The 18500-nt window shown below is 43.9% G+C and overlaps 1 protein-coding gene across 2 annotated transcripts in view; it reads right to left on the bottom strand.

Moving 5' to 3' along the window:
• MGAM (maltase-glucoamylase) overlaps positions 1–18500 on the bottom strand; it is a 109526-nt gene that overhangs the window by 6493 nt on the left and 84533 nt on the right. Inside the window, exons 51-67 of one of the 2 annotated variants that reach the window (XM_034965120.4) lie at positions 18064–18232; positions 17703–17799; positions 16860–16972; positions 15631–15756; positions 14314–14442; positions 13948–14058; positions 13565–13627; positions 8228–8362; positions 7666–7753; positions 6724–6862; positions 5777–5910; positions 5620–5654; positions 5411–5527; positions 4565–4713; positions 3863–3947; positions 2628–2684; positions 539–663 (exon numbers count right to left, since the gene is read on the bottom strand). In XM_034965120.4, the coding sequence (XP_034821011.1) occupies positions 539–663; positions 2628–2684; positions 3863–3947; positions 4565–4713; positions 5411–5527; positions 5620–5654; positions 5777–5910; positions 6724–6862; positions 7666–7753; positions 8228–8362; positions 13565–13627; positions 13948–14058; positions 14314–14442; positions 15631–15756; positions 16860–16972; positions 17703–17799; positions 18064–18232 (1872 nt within the window). The remainder of the gene's footprint in view (positions 1–538; positions 664–2627; positions 2685–3862; positions 3948–4564; positions 4714–5410; positions 5528–5619; positions 5655–5776; positions 5911–6723; positions 6863–7665; positions 7754–8227; positions 8363–13564; positions 13628–13947; positions 14059–14313; positions 14443–15630; positions 15757–16859; positions 16973–17702; positions 17800–18063; positions 18233–18500) is intronic. The other variant, XM_055115468.2, reaches the window with a different exon arrangement.

The raw sequence follows: 18500 nt of genomic DNA, 5'->3' as shown, positions 1-18500 counted from the left end.
TGGTAACAGTACTAACCTCACAGAATTTATGTTTTCCTTTTGCTAAGAAAAAATAGATAATTTCCACATGGAAATGCCCATATTCATATAGTTCTAGGCACAGGGCAAACACTCACTGGATGTTAGCTATGGTTAATTTATACATAGACTTTGATCTAGAATTTTAACATCTTGTAGAGGAATAAACAATTTTTCAGCAATAGTTTTATTAGGAAATATTCAATCAGACCCAATAGTATACTAAAACTATTATGAATCGTGGTTGCTCCTATTTTGACTTCCATTTCAATTGTGAGATTGAAAGATGACACTCTTAGACCTATCAACTCACCCACTTAGACATAAAAGAGCTGTTAAGAATTAGTCGAAGAGTATAGAGTCTGAAAAAGGTTAAAATACAAACAAGCAAACAAAGAAAAAACAAGTGTTGAGTAGAATTGCATGTGGGTTTGAGAGTGATGCTTACATTTTGGTGGACTTCATTACAAATTGTTGAGCTAACTGACATGTAAAGGAAAACCTGAGTCCTGTCATTCACCTTAAGTGGGTGTTCAGTGCAGGCTCTTGCCAGGGCAGGATGTAGCCCCCACGGACATGAAGATTAATGTGGTCAAGAGGGGCTGGCAAGGTCTTCCACTCTCCTCTTGCATTAATATCCACACCCTGGAGGCAGAAGAAGGTAAGAGATGACTAAGGAGAGGACAGGCCCCTCCCTGAACAATGCATCCTACCAGACATCTCATCCTCCCTTCTGAACTTATGCCTGTTCATCACCCTTTGCAACATACCTGCCATTACCCATTCTGCATTCACCCAGTGCTGCAAGAAATCTTGCAAGGCTGCTGTAATATCTTGTTAGGGTCTCTTGCCTTTGCTTCCACCGTACAAACTACATTTGCCTGATGTGTGACAGGAAGAGGTGCTACTCTCTCACCTGTATCAGAACCTAAGGGACCATCCTTCCATCCTACATGTTCTCAACTAGAGAGGGCTTTTCAGTCTCAGCTCTACTGAGATTTGGGGCCAGACAATTCTCTGGCGATGGGGCTATCCTGTGCCTTTTGATATTTAGCAGAATCCTCGGATGTCAGCCGCATCGACTACTCACCCCCAGCCTGTTGTGACAACCAAAAATATCTCCAGGCATTGCCAAATGTCCCCTGGTAGGCAAAATCCTCTCATTTCAGAGCTGCTACTTTACAGGTAAGAAGCAGTTATTGTTGACAACAAGCAAACAAATATGCATGGCTGTGTTCCAATAAAACTTTATTTGCAAATCAGCTAACAACCAGATTTGGCTGTGGGCCATAGTTTTTGCCAGCTTGTGCTCTAGAACGAGTAATAGTTACCCAAACTTGGGAAGATTAATTAAGGTGACACTTCTTCATTAATCTTAACTATAAAATTCATCTTCATTTTGATTAAACATCGAAATTTCATCTTTTTCTAAATAGCTTGCTCCATGATTTCTTTTGTCTTTCCTCTTCAACCAAAGACATCTTCTGTTAGTGAATGGGAGACTCAACATGCACACTCAGGACAAAGGCCAGTCTCACGTAAAGAAAGCTGGCCACCTCTTCCTGGGAAACGCCTGGCTGGGATGCACATAGCAGAGCCTTAACATGTTACCACCCTAAGGGCAGATCCAGACTAGGAACAGGAAGGAGAGTCTGGGGCAGCGGGGAGGACTTGGGCTCCAATGGACTGAGAAGAGAAGGAACAAAATGCACATCCTTCTCCAGTTTTCACCTAATCTCACTGCAATCCCCTTGGATGAAAGGGGCCAGCACGTGCTCTGCTTCCTGTATCTCTGCTTGTACCCCTTTGCTGTATTTCCAGCCCTCAACAATGTTCTCCTCAGAAAGTCAGAAAAAGAGGCCTCATTAGAGACCAAGGAAATGCCTTCTTTGATTCTACCCCAAGAATCAGGGTCTGACTTGTCAGGGTCCCAGCAAGAGATCACCACCCCAGAGCTGCCCTGGAAGACCCTGGCTTCCCAGATAAGTCTTTGTGGAACATAATAGCACAGAAACTATGCGGCGAGGAGCTCTTCATTGCTTCCTCATTTCTAAATGCACTTGCACTGCTTAGACTCACAAGGGTTGGGTCCCATACCTCTGTGTGTGTTTTGCACATTGCCTAATCACTTGCTTACCTTAGGTAATTATGTGCAGTGCCCTTCTTTGAGCATCTATGCTATGGAAGGAGATATTTAATAAAAAGACAGAGACAAAAAGGCCTCTATGCTTACACACTTACAGCAGGTAAAGATATAAACATTAAAAACAAAAACTATAGTTTGCAACACAATCTCAAAAGCATCTGCCTTTACACAACATTGTAAATAGCAGTGATATAAGAAAATATTAAAAATTAACACAAAGAGAACACCCACGAAAAACCTGAGTGAGATGCTTTACGTGTTATTTCACAACAGTTCTATGAGGGAAGTGGTCTTACTCCACTTGGAGGTGAGAAAACCGAGGTTACAAGGGTTAAAGTGGCTTCTCTAAGACCACACAGCAGGTGGGTTACAGAGCCAGCATTTGACCTAAGTTCTATCGGATCTAAAGCCTTTGTACTCTCTACCATTTTCCCGTGTCGTATAAACATTCAGAAAAACTTACCGTGTAGTAATCGTACCAACGGGCTCTAGGGAAATATGCAGTGACATTTCTGGCATTCTAAAATGAAACATAAACAAGGTGTGGCAGTGGCACCATTTTCCAGGACAGAGAAACCAAAATACTTAGGAAAGAGGTTAAATAATTGTGATGGCCTTGGGCCCACTTGCCTCATGTCCCAGGAGGTCACCTATTGAGGAAACCTTACATCCCTTTTCCTTTTTCAAACAGGAGAGATCTGTCTACCCCAAAACAAGTGGCTTTCAAAAAGCACTTTGGTACCCAGGACTTCGGGAAAAAAAAAAAATCACTATTCGCTTATAGAAACAGGCTTACGCTATTCCCTCTTAAAGAGACAAACAACTGAGGTTGTGTCTGGGGCAGAAAAAAATTTTGTGGGTACCATAAGATTTGCGGGCTGGACACGGTGGCTCACACCTGTCATCCCAGCACTTTGGGAGGCCGAGTCAGGCGGATCATGAGCTCAGGAAATCAAGACCATCCTGACTAACACGGTGGAATGCTGTTTCTACTAAAAATAAAAAAAAAAATTTTTTTAATTGGCCGGGCATGGTGGCACATGCCTGTAGTCCTAGCTACTCGGCAGGCTGAGGCAGGAGAATCACTTGAACCTGGGAGGCAGAGGTTGCACTGAGCTGACATAGCACCACTGCACTCCAGCCTGGATGACAGAGCGAGACTCTGTCTCAAAAAAAAAAAAAAGATTTTGGGAAGGTGCAATTAACTGGTATTTTAATCAGAAGCCTAATCAACAACAGAAGTAAAGAAATGGCTTTTACTGCTGGGAGGAGCTCCTGCAGAGGAAGGGAAGGGTTAGCCAGCAGCAATACAAGTACACACACATTGCCAAGCAATCCTTCTGAAAAGTTGTAATAGTGCTAGAGGACTGTTATGAATTCTTTACAATACTGCCCCCATCTGATCTTCTATTCCTTATTTTAGTTAACGAAGAAACGATTGTGTCATTGAATATACCATGAGGTGTTTTCTTCTTGATCATCCTATGAACCAGAATTGTTAGGCTCATTTTAAAGATGAAGGAGCTGAGGCCCAGAACACCTAAGTGATGGACTTCAGCTCAGAAAGAGAGGAAGAGACACAGGTAGAATAAGAAACCATGTCTTAGGACCCCCACCAGCTCAGGCCTCTTCTCCTCGTCCTTTTCCCCAAGCCTCACAGCTAGGATCCTCCCCGCAATCGGAGGCCTCCATACTCACGCGCTCCAGGACAGGGCTGACCAGGAAGGCTGGGCCCAGCAGGAACTGACTGTCTATGTCCCATGTCACCTGGTCTGACACAAACCTGGAAAGGGAAATGAAGGTGCCCAACAAAGCCCAACAGAGCCCCAGCCCGACACTCTGAAGAAGCTCCTCAAGTTCAGATCCAAGTCGGAAATCCAGCTGCCCCTGAGCCATCCTTGCCTTTTTCCTAGGCCTAGCTTCATCAGGAGCACCCAGCCTCTGCTTTCCCCATGGGATGTGCCTCAAACTTCAGAAATGCTGGGATGTAGATGTGTTCTCTCCTGTAAAATACTTGCCCCATTTCTCAACCATGGCAAACTTCGAATGCAAGGATGGCCCTTTTCCCTCAAATCTCTTCCTGAAATCCTTCTCCTGTGATCTGGCTACACATAACCAAACTGCTACAAAAGATACATAGGCCTTTGCACAGCCAAATTAGAAAGAAATTATTCTATGCTATACGGCATCATTTCAGTTTTGCTCATTCAATCAATAGCCTTTTATTAATGACCTAAGGCATGTATGGCACTGTGCTAAAGAGAGTAATAAAGTATGGTCTGCGCCTGAAGAGCTCATGTCAAAAGGCAATCATGTCTTTAATTTGGAAGAATTCAACTGTCACCATATAGAATGTAATAAGTCACCCATTAGGCATTGGGATCCCTGCTGGACACTCACTCATGGAGCAGAGGCCGCACAACAGTGATGCCCTCCGTGTGGGCCTTATGCATCAAGGTATACAGATATGGCAACAAGGTGTATCTGGTCTGCAGGACAGTTCTGGAAATATTCACAAAAGCAACATCCCAGGACACAGGGTCTTGTCTCTAAAGGAGAAAGAGAACAGTGTTGGGAGCTTGACCTGGAATTTCTAGGGGATTTAAGAAGGTCACTGAAAGCATACTCCAATTGAAGATCACTCACAGCTAAACAAAAGAAAACTACACATGAGGCCCAGAGAATATTCTTAATAGACTGGAAAAGGTCACTGATGCTCTCCTAGGACAGCTGATGAAATTTCACTATAAGACATTCTTTTTGGTATATTTTTTACAATTCTGCCTAAACAACAAGAACAAAACATAATAATAACCTAAAGAACACTGAGGAATATGGTTCACTGAGACCCAAGGGCTTAACAATTTATAAGGGTGCAGTGGCTCACGCCTGTAATCCCAGCATTTTCGGGGACTGAGGCCAGGAGTTTGAGACCAGCTTGGGAAATATGGCAAGATCGCATCTCTACAAAACACAAAAATTAGCTGGGCACGTTGGTATGTGCCTGTAGTCCCAACTATTCAAGAGGCTGAGTTAGGTGAGTCGCTTGAGCCCCAGAGGTCAAGGCTGCAGTCAGCCATGATTGGGACACTGCAAGATCCAGCTTAGGCAACAGAATGAGTCCTTGTCTCAAAAGAAAAAAAAAATTTTAAAGATATCACAGGAAATACAGACTGCATTAACTTTAGGTCAGAAATGGAGGCTATGTTTCAAGTGAAACACTGGAGGTAGGGGCCACTGTCCTACCCTGGTCCCAATGGTGTTGTGGTTTCTTGAGAAGGGGTAAAAGGCCCCCAGCTGCATCCAGCGAACACACATCTCATATTCAGCATCTTCAAAGAACCCACAGATATCTGCTCCCGTCTGAAACAAGAGGAAATAAAATGAGCCTGCTGATGATTTCTGAAAGATGTCGCCACCTTCTTGGTGCTTAGGAGGATCCCAAGGACACTCACATAGGATATGCCGAAGAGGCTGAACTCCATCATGCCTGCAATGAGAAGCACAGCTCTGTCACACCAGGCTCGCTCTCACGACCTGCCTCCTCACCTCTTCCCCAAGGATCCCAACTCCCTGCCCTACCAGCACAGGCCCTGGGAAGGACCCACGCACCAATGATAGATTTCTTCAGCTGATCCCACGCGGCCGTGTTGTCTCCCAGCCAATGTCCTGCCCAGCGGCCAGAAGAGGGAAATGTGGAGCGGGTGATGACGACCCCTCGCTGTCCCGTCACCTCCTGCACGGCTCTGGTTGGAGGGGAAAAGGAGGTGAACTGAGGGCACCGCCAGGAAGCAAAGGCCATAGAGCATCTGCTCCCAGAGCCCTTGAGCCTAGTCAATGTTTGCTGCGTGATTGGAGGGAACACGGGCCTCTGAGCTGTAATGGGGGCTCCACTGATCCCAGATGATGGAGATAACGAGTCACGTGTTCTCACAGCGCTTTACAAAGAACTTCACTGTAGCAAACTCACTGGAGTGCCCCCAAAATAGTAAGGAATTACTAAATCTTGCTATTGGTTTCCCCAAAACTTAGTTTTCTATATTTGAGGAGGAACACAGTGAAGATTATAAGATCGTCCTTAGAAGAATTCACACTATTCATTGAGCTTACAAAGCGGGACTGTGCTAATTCAGTGGAATACCAGTTACCCTCCACCAAGAATGGTGAAAAACAAAAAAGAACTCCAAAGATGATTCACTTTGAAATAAAGGGGAGAGATGCCCAGTCCTCTGTGTTCCCTTCACCTCCTGTAACTGAAGCTGTAGTACCACCGGCTGCCCTCTGCGATCATTATGATGTCTCCATGTGAGTCTTTCCCACTAGGATCATTAAGCTTTTCACTGGTGGGACCATGCCTTATTTAAATCTGTCCTCCTCCTTTTAATCACAGGGCCTGGCTCCATGTCAGTAAGGGTTTGTCTAATAAGAATCATTACATAGTTGTCATGAGAATCTTCTTAACCCTTAGAATGGGAATGAAAAGAAAAGTAGGGTAGCTATGTCAGTCACTGGCAATCCCTACAGGTTGTGACAGCTGGAGAAGGGAGACAGAGACTCACTCGTATGTAGGTCTGGTCTGGGACCACCCATACAGGTTGTGCACGTTGTAGTGCTGCACCAGGGAGCCGTCTGGGAGGATCTGCTGACTCTCCATGCACAGGGTCTTGCTGCTCAGGCCCCTGTCCCTGGACTCCAAATCTGAGGAGGAAGAACTGGTGAGGTGAAATCCAGCCCTGATTCTGTTTCTCCCTGACTTCTCTTCAAGGGACTGGGCCCTGGATCTTAAGACTAACTTCAGTCCTGCCTGTGTCACTGTCCGTCTTCCCAGAGACATGAGCACAGCGCCCCCAGCTCTGAGCTGCAATGGCGGCTCCAGTGTTTCCGACATCAAGTTCACTGAAGAAAGCAGAGGTGTCAGGAAGAATGTACAGCTGTCAAACACTACATGACAGGCTCTGATTTAGGCTTTTGACTTGCCAATTATTTCCATAATTCTATGAAGAAGATCTCATTACCTGTCTTTTACAGTTTAGCAGACTGAGATTTGGAAATATCGCATAATCTGTGAAAAGTCACAAAACTCCTAGAGAGAACAATTTCTGGAGCCAAGATATGAACCCAAGTGTAACTCCAAAGTGCATCAGCTCCACAATAAAGGCAAGCCAATAATTTCCACCCATTGATGACACCAAAAAATTCCTGTGATGGAATTCACATAAGCCTAAGAAACTAACAAGCCTAGCTGTGAGAACTCTTTGGTGGCATGACCACTCGTAAGTGCTTTCTAGACAAATTCAAAAAATTTGTGCAATGAGTCTAGTCACTTGTACATGCCCGGCTGGGTAAAGCGCGTGCAGAGCTTTTGTCTCTGGTCCCCAGTAAACCACAGCAGCCATGAGGATGTGCCCTGAGCTGTGGGGTCACCCCTGGCCTCGGGCTCCTCCAGTGTAATCCTTCTTTCAATCACGGCTCTGCCAATCAAGAAGGCCAACGATTCTTACACGGCATGTAGGGAGGGTGGTTCAGAGAGGCGTCCCTGCAGCCTGGAGAAACTGCCCCATTCACGAAGCTTGATGGTTCATTCATATCCTAGAAATGCCAAACACAGACACACCTCACTTTTTAAGATAATTACGTCCTGCCAATTCTGAGCCAAGGAAGCAGTGAATAAATTGTTCAACATCCAGTAATCCCTGTAGATGCCAGCCCTGGGAGCTTCACCAAATCCTGGTGAGAACTGGCTAGAAAGATGAATTCACCCCTACAGAACAACTGGCTAGAGGGTTAAAAAAAAAATCTCTCTCAAGGGGGGTGTGAGGCAGTGAAAGTTCCAAGAAATTCCTAGTCAATTGCCTCAGAGGTTTTATAGTAGTAATGTCAGGTCTGGTAGAAGGTGTGAGGGCTATCAGGGTTGTTCCTCTCCTGAGAGGAGGAAGTGTCTGATATGTCCAAAGTCTTCCTTGGACAATGTCTATCCTCTTGACTGAAGGTCAGTGGTACATACACGTAGGCACACAAAGATAGACAAGCGTCACTGGTACACAGAGACACACACACACTTACAATCCACATGCCATCAAACTTCAAGCTCCTCTCTGGATTCTGTGGATTGTTGTATAGTTCTTCTATTTCCCTCTTCCACCACTTGCCAGTTGAATTACGGAAAAAGTCTGGGAAGGCCACATAAGCTCGATATAGCTATAAAAAAGAAATATAATTTCTTTGTCCCACACAAATATAGAAGACAGCAAACAGCAAACAGGCACTTACTGAGAATGCAACTCGCACAAATACTTCAACTGCATGGTGACAGACAGCCTGAACAGGGCCTAAATAATGTTATTAACTTATTAGAGAAATGTAGAATGATAGGAGAAATTAGTGCAATTTGCACACCTTCCCAGCATTTGGAAAACATCCAAAAACTGTTCTCTTCACATATACATGGATGATGACACTCAATGACCCGAACTAGTGACCTCATGCATTCGATGCCCAACCCTCAATGTCAGTCCTGCCATTTCCTATGCACTCCTCAAAGACAAAGCCAGGGAGAGACTGCAGACATGAGATGCATGGTAATAGGTTAGGAAGAAACACCCAGGGACTCCCTCCTATGTCATTCCCACTGCGAGAGGGGAGGAAGGAATAAGATTACATTTCAGGATATTAGACCAGTACACCTCAGTGTTTTCTACAATTTCAGAATCACATGACAACTACAGCTGTGTGGAAGATAAATTGAGAGGACTTAAAGAGGACGTTTCAACTTCCCCTTATTTTCATCTTTCTTCAGATAATAACAGGTGTGTTTTTGTTTTAACCTGCAAGATGGGTTAAAGATACAACTTCTTTTTTTTTTTTTTTTTTTTTGAGACAGAGTCTTGCTCTGTCACCCACCCAGGCTAGAGTGCAGTGGTGCTACCTCGGCTCACTGAAACCTCTGCCTTCCAGGTTCACGCGATTCTTTTGCCTCAGCCTCCTGAGTAGCTGGGATTACAGGCACACACCACTACACCTGGCTAATTTTTGTATTTCTAGTAGAGACGTAGCTTCCTCATGTTGTTCAGGCTGGTCTCAAATTCCTGACCTCAAGTGATCCACACACCTCAGCCTCCCAAAGTGATAGGATAACAGGCATGAGACACCATGCCCAGCCAGATACAACTTCTTAACTACATTGTAGACTTTTGAGAGCAAGAAGCTTGTTTTATATTCATCTGAGTGATATTTATATTTTGCACAATGCTTAGCTTAGAACTTGACACAAAATATATACTCACTGTTTAATGGTGGGTTCACACCACTTAGAAGCAGCAAATAAATGTTGCTTATTATGGAACATTATGGTCCTTTGTATGTCTCAGTAAATAGCCTCCTTTATGATAATCACAACATTGTAAGAGTTAAAGAGCTAAAGAATGCTGGTGAGGAGGGTCGGGGAGGCAACAGAATGAGGACTTGGTCTGGGGAACTCCAGTTCTTATACACAATAGACAAAAGGCAGGTAGGAACCCATATGTCTACATAAAGGGCAAGAAAAGGAACATGAGAAAACAGAAACAGATCAGCCTACATGGGTCTGGCTGTCAAGGATGTGAGAAGACAGTGGGTCACATCACGGAGAATCTTGAAAGAAGTGGGCATGCCAGGGATGCCTTTTGTTAGGAAATGGAGGTAGAAACTAGGAAACCCGACAAAGAGAATCTTTCACCAGAGACAGAGAGCTCCAGATCAGGAAGGGTTAGAAACAATGGGATGGGTGGGGGATGGACAATTAGAATAAAGAGATTATCAGCCACATCAGAGTCAGAATTGTATCCCATATGGGGTACACATGGGGAACCTGGCCAGCCATGATGTAGGAACTTCCCTAAGTACTGCTCAGATGACCCCTTCCAACTTCATAAAAATGTTCTGCCGTTCTCCAAGGTGCTGGCTCTACCTTACACCTGTGCATATTCAAGTCTTGCCTTTGTGGCTTCTGCCTTCACTTTCTCCAGTCTTCAAACAGTGATATAACCACCCACACACTAGGCCTCAGGATCACCTAGCACTCTTTTTGTGGCACATTGCATGCTACAATATGCAATTCCTAGATCCCATCACAGACTTATTGAATTAAATTGCTGGAGCTTTGGACTCAGAAATCTGCTTTTCATGGGGCTGTTGGCTGTTTGTTTTATATTCAGTAAAGCCAGGCCTGGACATCAGTGGCTTCATCCTCACCAGCTTCATCGAGTGGGTCTTTATTAATAATATAAATATTAGATTGGTGCAAAGGTAATTGAAGTTTTTGTCATTACCTTTAATAACTTTCTTTCCTTTTTTTTTTCTTCTGAGACGGAGTCTCACTGTGTCACCCAGGCTGCAGTGCAGTGGCTCAATCCTGGCTCACTGCAACCTCTGCCTCCCGGGTTCAAGCGATTCTCCTACCTCAGCCTCCTAAGTGGGATTACAGGCACGTGCCACCACGCCTGGCTAATTTTTGTATTTTTAGTAAAGATGGGGTTTCACCACGTTGGTCAGGTTGATCTTGAACTCCTGACCTCGTGATCGGCCTCCCAAAGTGCTGGGATTGCAGGCATGAGCCACCATGCCCGGCCTACTTTTAATAACTTTCAATGGCAAAAACCACAATTACCTTTGTACCAACCAATAGTTATAATTATCCTATCTACCAAGAATTTCTTATGAGCTAACAGATTCTGTGACTCCCTAATGAAGTGTTTCTCATCAGGGGTATAACTGGCGTTTGAGGTGAGAGATATTTTGTGGAGAATTCCCTGAAATCAGAGCTATGGGCATCCCTGCCCACTGCCCACTGAATGCCTCTGGTGTCCCTGTGATAACCAACACTGCCCTCAGATTTCCAAATTGCCTCAGGATGGCAGTGTTGCCCCTACTGGCTGATGAACTGTGGGGTTCTGATACTGACTACTTGACAAAAGTCAGGAAGCCCATGACCCAGAACTTCTCTGGCTGGGCAGGTTCCTGTGTCCATGTGGGCTGCTTGGACCACTAAGCTTCAAGTGATTCTCTGTGAGAGGTGACGAGAGGACAGGAAGCTAGGTCTTCTCCCTTGAACAGTATAGATAGATAGATACATACATACATACATACATACATACATACATACATACATACATAGAGATAGATGATATATAAATAGGTAGATAAATGATAGACAGAAGAGGGATTTGGATAGATAGGGTGAGTGGATGAATAGAGGTGGAGATAGATTAGATAGATAGATAGATAGATAGATGGTGGATAGATAGATAGGATAGAATGATAGATAGATAGATAGATAGATAGATAGATAGATAGATAGATAGATGATAGATAGATAGATAGATAGATAGATAGATAGATAGACAGATATAAATGAATAGGGTGGCTGGATGGATAGATAGATAGATAGACAGACAGACAGATAGAAAGATAGATATAACCTGAGTAGATAGAGTGGATAGATAGATAGATAGATAGATATAGATAGATAGATGAGGTAGATGATAGATAGATAGATAGATAGATAGATAGAGGATGGATGAATAGATAGAGTGGGTGGATGAATTAATACATTGATCGGTAGATACATAGATATAATAGATTGAGATAGATAGATAGATAGATAGATAGATAGATACATACATACATACATACATACATACATACATACATACATACATAGATGGGTACATGGATATACATAGATAGATAGATAGATACTTGTTCAGTAGTAGACATAAGGAAAACAGCCTTGAACTGAGTCTGACTCGTTCTTGCCAATCTTCAAAACCAGCCCCAGCTTCTGTTTTGTTTGTTTTGTTTTACTGCATCTACTGACAGTAAATAAAGACATGCAGTCCAATAGCCAAGCAGCCTGGTGCTAAGTGTGTCTCATTTTAAATCAATAGTGCTACTGCTGCCAACTGGCTCTGGGATCCAGGAGGCCAGAGACTGACAACAGAGAAGTATGCATCACATGTTTGCAGTACCATCTGTTCTCCCTACCCTATCAGAGCTGTGCCAGGCCTCAGTCCCTGGCTCCAGATTGTGTGGTTCTGTCTAATATCTGCCTTTCCCTCTAGGACTCACCACTTGCCCTGAAAACCAGCTTATCTGGATAAGGCATGAATATTTGGCCTAACTCCTACCAGTCACATTCCTGGTGATCAATGTTTCTCCTGCACCTCTGTCCATGGGATACAATCTTACATTACGTAGAAAGAACTCCCAAAAGAGGTCTTCGCCCCTGGACTTCTGAGTGGCTGCTAACAGAATTACAGCTGCTGGGATTTGTGCCCACAACATGGATATTTGTCTGATTAATACTTGATCCTGAGAGAGTATCTAGACACTACAACATATACCACATTGCTGACTGCACAAGTCAGCTTCTTTGTCCCTTCAATTCCTGGCAGATGTTCTAGAAAAGAGGCCTTTTCCTTGTCTCCCCAGCTTTCCTGTGGGGGTCACATAGGCTACACATGCCCTGCTACAATTCCTGCCCAGAAAGAATAGGCATTATTGAAGAACAGCTCCAGAGGTAGGGCAAGGTACTTGGTCTCCAGGAAGTCCTTGGCCCCTCACTAAGAATCCTGCCTGTGGGTACTGTCACAACAATTGATAGTAAAGCACACAGGCTGCCTCAGTTCAGGAGACACATATCTTGGCCAGAGGATGGGGCTGTAGCCTTCCTAGACCTGTAAGGAGCCATGTATTCATTCAAGCAAGAAACGCTTAGTGAATCTGGAAAAAAATTCAGGTACAGAAGCATGGACTACTTGGATCCATTACAAGCAACAAACCATCCCCAGAAGAGAGCAAGGTTTACAGTAAGGCTGGAAACTGAGAGGTAAAAGCAAAGTTGAGAAACCCAAGGAAGGATTGGGCTCAGAGGAGGAATTATAAGTGTGGAAAGGGAGAAACGTGTTCATGGAAAAAAAAAGGTATACCAAAAAAAGACCTAAACAGTCTTTGAGGTTAGAAGACTGTTTAAAAGGGATAACCAAGGCAACAACAGTAAGTATACCAGTTCAGAGAAAAGATACCACTTCTAGGAGGTATCACCCAGTGGAAATTTCTTGGGCCTTTGTAATCTGACAGCCTTGAAATTGAAATCAACACTCTGTCACCTAAAACCATGGACAAGTCATCTGAGCTCTCTGGTCTTAAATCCCAAGGATAATAATACATGTCTACATCCCAGTGGCCAGTAAAGTATTACTACATATAAAGTAATGGGCACACAGACTGACATCCAACACACATGCCCTAAGTGTTTCTCCCTTGCCAAGCCCATGTCCATGGTACAGGCATGCCCACATTCCCAGGGACGGCTGCCCCTTCCTAGAAACCCTGACTCCACCCAAATTTACAAAGACCCTTTACCTCCACTTGACTGTCCCAGTCTAGAGACCCATTCACAACAACATCAGGAAAATCAGGCCAGACCTATGGAGAGAAACACGTTCAGTAGCAATTCACTAGACAATTTCCCTTACATAGTATTTCCTAATAAATTATTATACAAACCGTGCTCCTAGGAGAAATACTTTGATTATCATGTAGTGATATCATGAAGTGAATTCCATAACACATTATATTACTTAAAAGTTATTAACTGTATCAACAAATATTGATTGAGAAAAGGAGAGCTTCTGGCCTCACGGCCCAAATAGAAAAAGCCAAAAATAACATACACAGGCGTGTGACCCTCTAACAGTGACCCACCCTCAGGCTGGGGACTAGTGGATCATCGCTTAGGATTATACCTTTCCCCAGACAATGTCTCCATCATTTGGGTACTTGATGAAGACGTCATCCTCCACGCCCCGAGTGAAGGCAGGATAAGGCTGTGTCTCATTGCCAGAAATGGCTGGATCCTGAAATCAAAGCATAAGTCAGTTGGGGAAATCAAAGCCACAGAATGAAGAGAAACAGAATGAAGGAGAACTCCTCCAGGGTGAACTCGCTGGCTTCTACCTGCACATTAGAGTTTCTGTGAGTCCTGGGAAATACACATTTCCTACTGCACTTCAATTTATCTACTTGCAACATGGAAATAAAGTATAACACTTTCTCCACCAAAGCCCATACCTGCTCCCAAAGAGACCGCACACATTCACATCAGGACTAACCAGAATGAGGATGACCCGCATCCCATCAGCCTTCATGCGATTGATCAGAGCTGGAAACCCAGCAAACTTGGGGCTGAGGGTGAAGTCCAGCTGCCGCTCCATGTAGTCGATGTCTGAGTACTGCACATCCTGTGGGAGGACATGGGGAGCTGAGAGGCTGCTGCTGTACATGCCCAAGCTTTATAGGAGAACAACCCTCCACCACCCACGGTGGAATTCCAGACAGCTTCTTGTTGATGCTTTCAAGTCCCAGCTCTGCCATTTGTTAGGTACAGGTGCTGGGAAATTCACTTAATTTTTCAAATGTTCAGTGATAAGATAGAAAAAAATCAAAGTCAGCATAAAATAGGATGAGAATGCCTCTCTAAGATGGCTATTCTGGGGATAAATAATAACACTGGAATGGACAGTGCTTTGTAAACTGCCACTTTCAGGAGGGATTGTGATGACCTCCCCCAAGAGGCTGCCCCTGGTATCAATGGTTCATGCTTAGAAAAAATAATATGAACTACCCAGGGCTAATACAATGTGGATGGTAAATCTACTGCAAAACAAGTCAAAACAAAGCAGCGCTGTATAGTTGCTTTGGAATACCCAATCTTGAGGGAAATCAGAAACTACATTCTTCTGGAGAATGAAATGTTGCATTTCACTATCCACTAATGGAAACGCTATGTTACACTAATGGAGCTATTGTAAAACAAGAGAAATGTAGAATAAAATTAGATATGCGATGGTACATTGGATCACTTGTCTGATGACTGGGTCCCTTCCCATCCTCCAGTGAAGGATAAGCTTTATTTCCATGTGTACATCCTCTGGAACCCATTCCAGGATCCGTGTATTCCATCAGTGATTAGCTCAGAGCCGATGGGACACTGTGCTACAGCACCAGGGCTGCGGGAACTAAGGTCGTATCCACATATACAATGGTCTGATGGTTTGGGGTTAGTTTTTTTCAGGAATTAAGTAAAAGAACTGTGGATATTATTTATTCTTATGGAACCGAGGACATTTTGACTACATGTTTTGAAGTCATGTGAAAGAAATGGAAGGAAGCATGAGATAGTAGAAAGAGCCCTGGAGCCAGCTTATCTCCCCCTCTGGGAAATCACAGTAAGTCTTGAGCTATCATCTCTAGAAGATGGAAACAAGGGTCCTTACCTCTATTACTGTGCTGGGGTGAGGCTAACTGTGATATTGTCTGAAAAAGAACATTATGTCTTTATAGAATCTCACAAACATTAGACAAATGAACCCAGACCCAGAGGCACCTGGCTTAGTTTTGAAACTCCAGAGCCATGACTGAGAACGTACATAAGGGATCTGGGCAGCCACCATCTCATCATACAAGCTGGCGATCTCAGAATTGTTCTGGTATCCATAGCGACACAGCTGGAACCCCAAAGACCAGTAAGGTACCATCACAGGCCGGCCAATCAACTAGAAAATAGACAGAAAATATTAGTCCTCAGAACAGAGACACCAGATTGAAGTTTTACATCAAGTAATAAGAATATTTTTCCATGCCCCAAGCTAGACAACTAACTAATTGAATTCCACATCAAAACTGACAGGATATAGAGCCACTAAGATACTTGGAGAAAGCTTTCTGCTAGACTTGAGCTCCTTCTTAAAAATTATGGAAAAGCTGATTTCACTCCATTCCTAGAGACACTGTAGGTAACTGGTTAAGAAGCCCAGAATCAGAGGCAAAATGCCTGGCTTAGATACAGGCTCCAGTCCTGCTAGCTGTGTGACCTTAGGCAAAAATTAAGTAATCTCTTAGTGCTTCAGTTTCTTCATCTGTAAATAAGGGTATAATAATAGCATCTCCCTCACAGTCCTTTTGTGAAGACTGAATGAGTTACTATGTGCAAAGTGCTCTAACATGCAGCAAGTAATAAATCAGTGATGTGCAGTAGGTAGTACATAAGTGTTTGCTGCTGCTGCCACAACCACCATGGTCACCACCATCATCACTATTTTCACCATCACCACCACTACCACCACCATATTCTTCACACCACCCCACTGTCACCACCACTACCACCATAGCCACCACCACCATCACCATCAAACACCAACCATCACCACCCCCATCATCGTCACCATCACCACCACTATCACCACCATCACCAACACTCCCATCAACACCACCCCCACCACTATCATCACCATCACCAACACCACTACTACTACCACCATCATTATCACCATTCCCACATCACTATCACCACCATCAGCCCCTACCACCATCATCACCATCACCACCACCATATAACCACAAATACCACCACCACCATACTACTATCACTACCATCACCACCACTAGTACCACTATAACTTCTGCTATTCTGCAATGCTTACAGAGGCTATAAATTTAATGGTGATTAGAATGTATTTATTTTTCCTTATTCTATAATATCTTTCCAAGTAATACCAATAATTCCAGTTATCATCTGAGAGTTATACTAATGAATGTGGGCTCTGGCACCCAGAATGTGCTATATAAGTACTTGATAAACAATTGGATTTCTCCCTACCTCAGTGTACTGCTGGGTGACAAGCTCTGGAGTTGGCCCCAAGAACACATAAAAGTCCAGAACTCCCCCTGTGGTACGGTATGTCAAGGCAGGCAGGGGCTGGAACGTCACATCTGAAAATGAAGAAAAATGCTAATCAAGCTGGAAACTTTCCACGTCACGAATCACCCCTGAAATCCACACATTCTCCATCTTCCTGCACCCTCCCTATCATAGAGTAGTAAGAGCCAGTATTTTCTATCATACTCACATAGAACTGAAGAAGTTCAGTGGAAGTCTAAATGTCCCATTCCTGGGTTTGTTTCCTTTGGTGTATTTTACCATATTTTGTCGTTCTACTCTTAAAATTATGTTTACATTTCAACTTTTATTTTGGATAAGGAGGTACACGTTCACATTTGTTACATGGGAATATTGCACGATGCTGAAGTTTGGGGTATGAATCCTGTCATCCAGATAGCAAACATAGTACCCGATAGGTAATTTTTCAACATACCATAGACCCTCACAATCCCCAGACTAACTTCTCTGACCCATAGTTTTACCCTAATTCAAATTTTATAACTGGCTCCCACGAGCTGACCTCCAAGACATTTGGGACCCGTGTGGTTTTACTATCCCTTCTTATGTGATTTTTACCAAAATAAGAGTTGGGTTAAATGTTCTTATCACATGATATTAGACTGAAATGAACAGAAAGGCTAAACACAAAGAAAAAATAAACAGCAGTGCTCGTAAAATGAAGATTTTGACTTCAAGGAACAGTTAGGCTAAACACATTCTAAACTGACTCAGGCATAATTGGTATCCCCCCAAAATAAGGGAGGCGCTGGATGGCCTTACCCATGGCATTGCTGTTCAGCAGGAGCACTCCATGGGCACTGCCGTCCTCCTCTAGCCCCATGTAGTAGGGGTGGACACCATAGGAATTCTTCTTGTACTGGAGAGTCATGGGGAGAAGCAGTAGGAGTTTAAGAGACATTATGCCTGAGAAAGAAACTCAACAAAAATATGCTTGCTAAGATGGGTCTAGTTTTCTCCATGAAATCAATTAAACACATGAAACAAAGGAGCCTGAGAATTGGCCCACTCGCCTAAAAGCAGAATGTGACGACCAAGTGGAGTTTGGGAAGATGAAGCCCAAAGCCTGAGCAGTGTGGGTGGAGAGAAGCAGAGACACAGACCCCAAGTGCTCTGTCCTTACCCCTGGGGGCTGGTCTCGGGAGAACATCCCCCAAGTGTGCCACTCCAAGTCTCTCCTATAGGACCTGTGCTCAGTTTCCCCAAAGCCATAGAGGTACTTGGAGGGAAGGCGGGTGGAGATGCGGATAAACATGTCATTGAAGGTGAAGCCAAGGAGCTGAGAGTCCCAACTGAAACACAAAAAGGCAGATTTCAAACAGAAAATGGGCTTTTCTCTCTGCTTCCAGCAGCTGACTTTTCAAGGACAACAGAACACTTGATTCCTACCCAGAAGCTGTTCATCTCCCAAACAAAACAGAAACTCAATTTGATTAAAATATCATAGATATCCCCGCTAAAAGCCCAGGAGTTCTTCATTCATCTGTTTCCCACTCTCACTGCCTCCTTTCAGTGGTCCTCTACAATACAAATCCAAGCTCCCCTCACCATCACAGCTGG

This window comes from Pan paniscus, chromosome 6, assembly GCF_029289425.2.
Source record: "Pan paniscus chromosome 6, NHGRI_mPanPan1-v2.0_pri, whole genome shotgun sequence".
NCBI lineage: Eukaryota > Metazoa > Chordata > Mammalia > Primates > Hominidae > Pan > Pan paniscus.
Note: the sequence above shows the minus strand (reverse complement) of the source record. Positions and strands in the feature narration are given on the sequence as shown.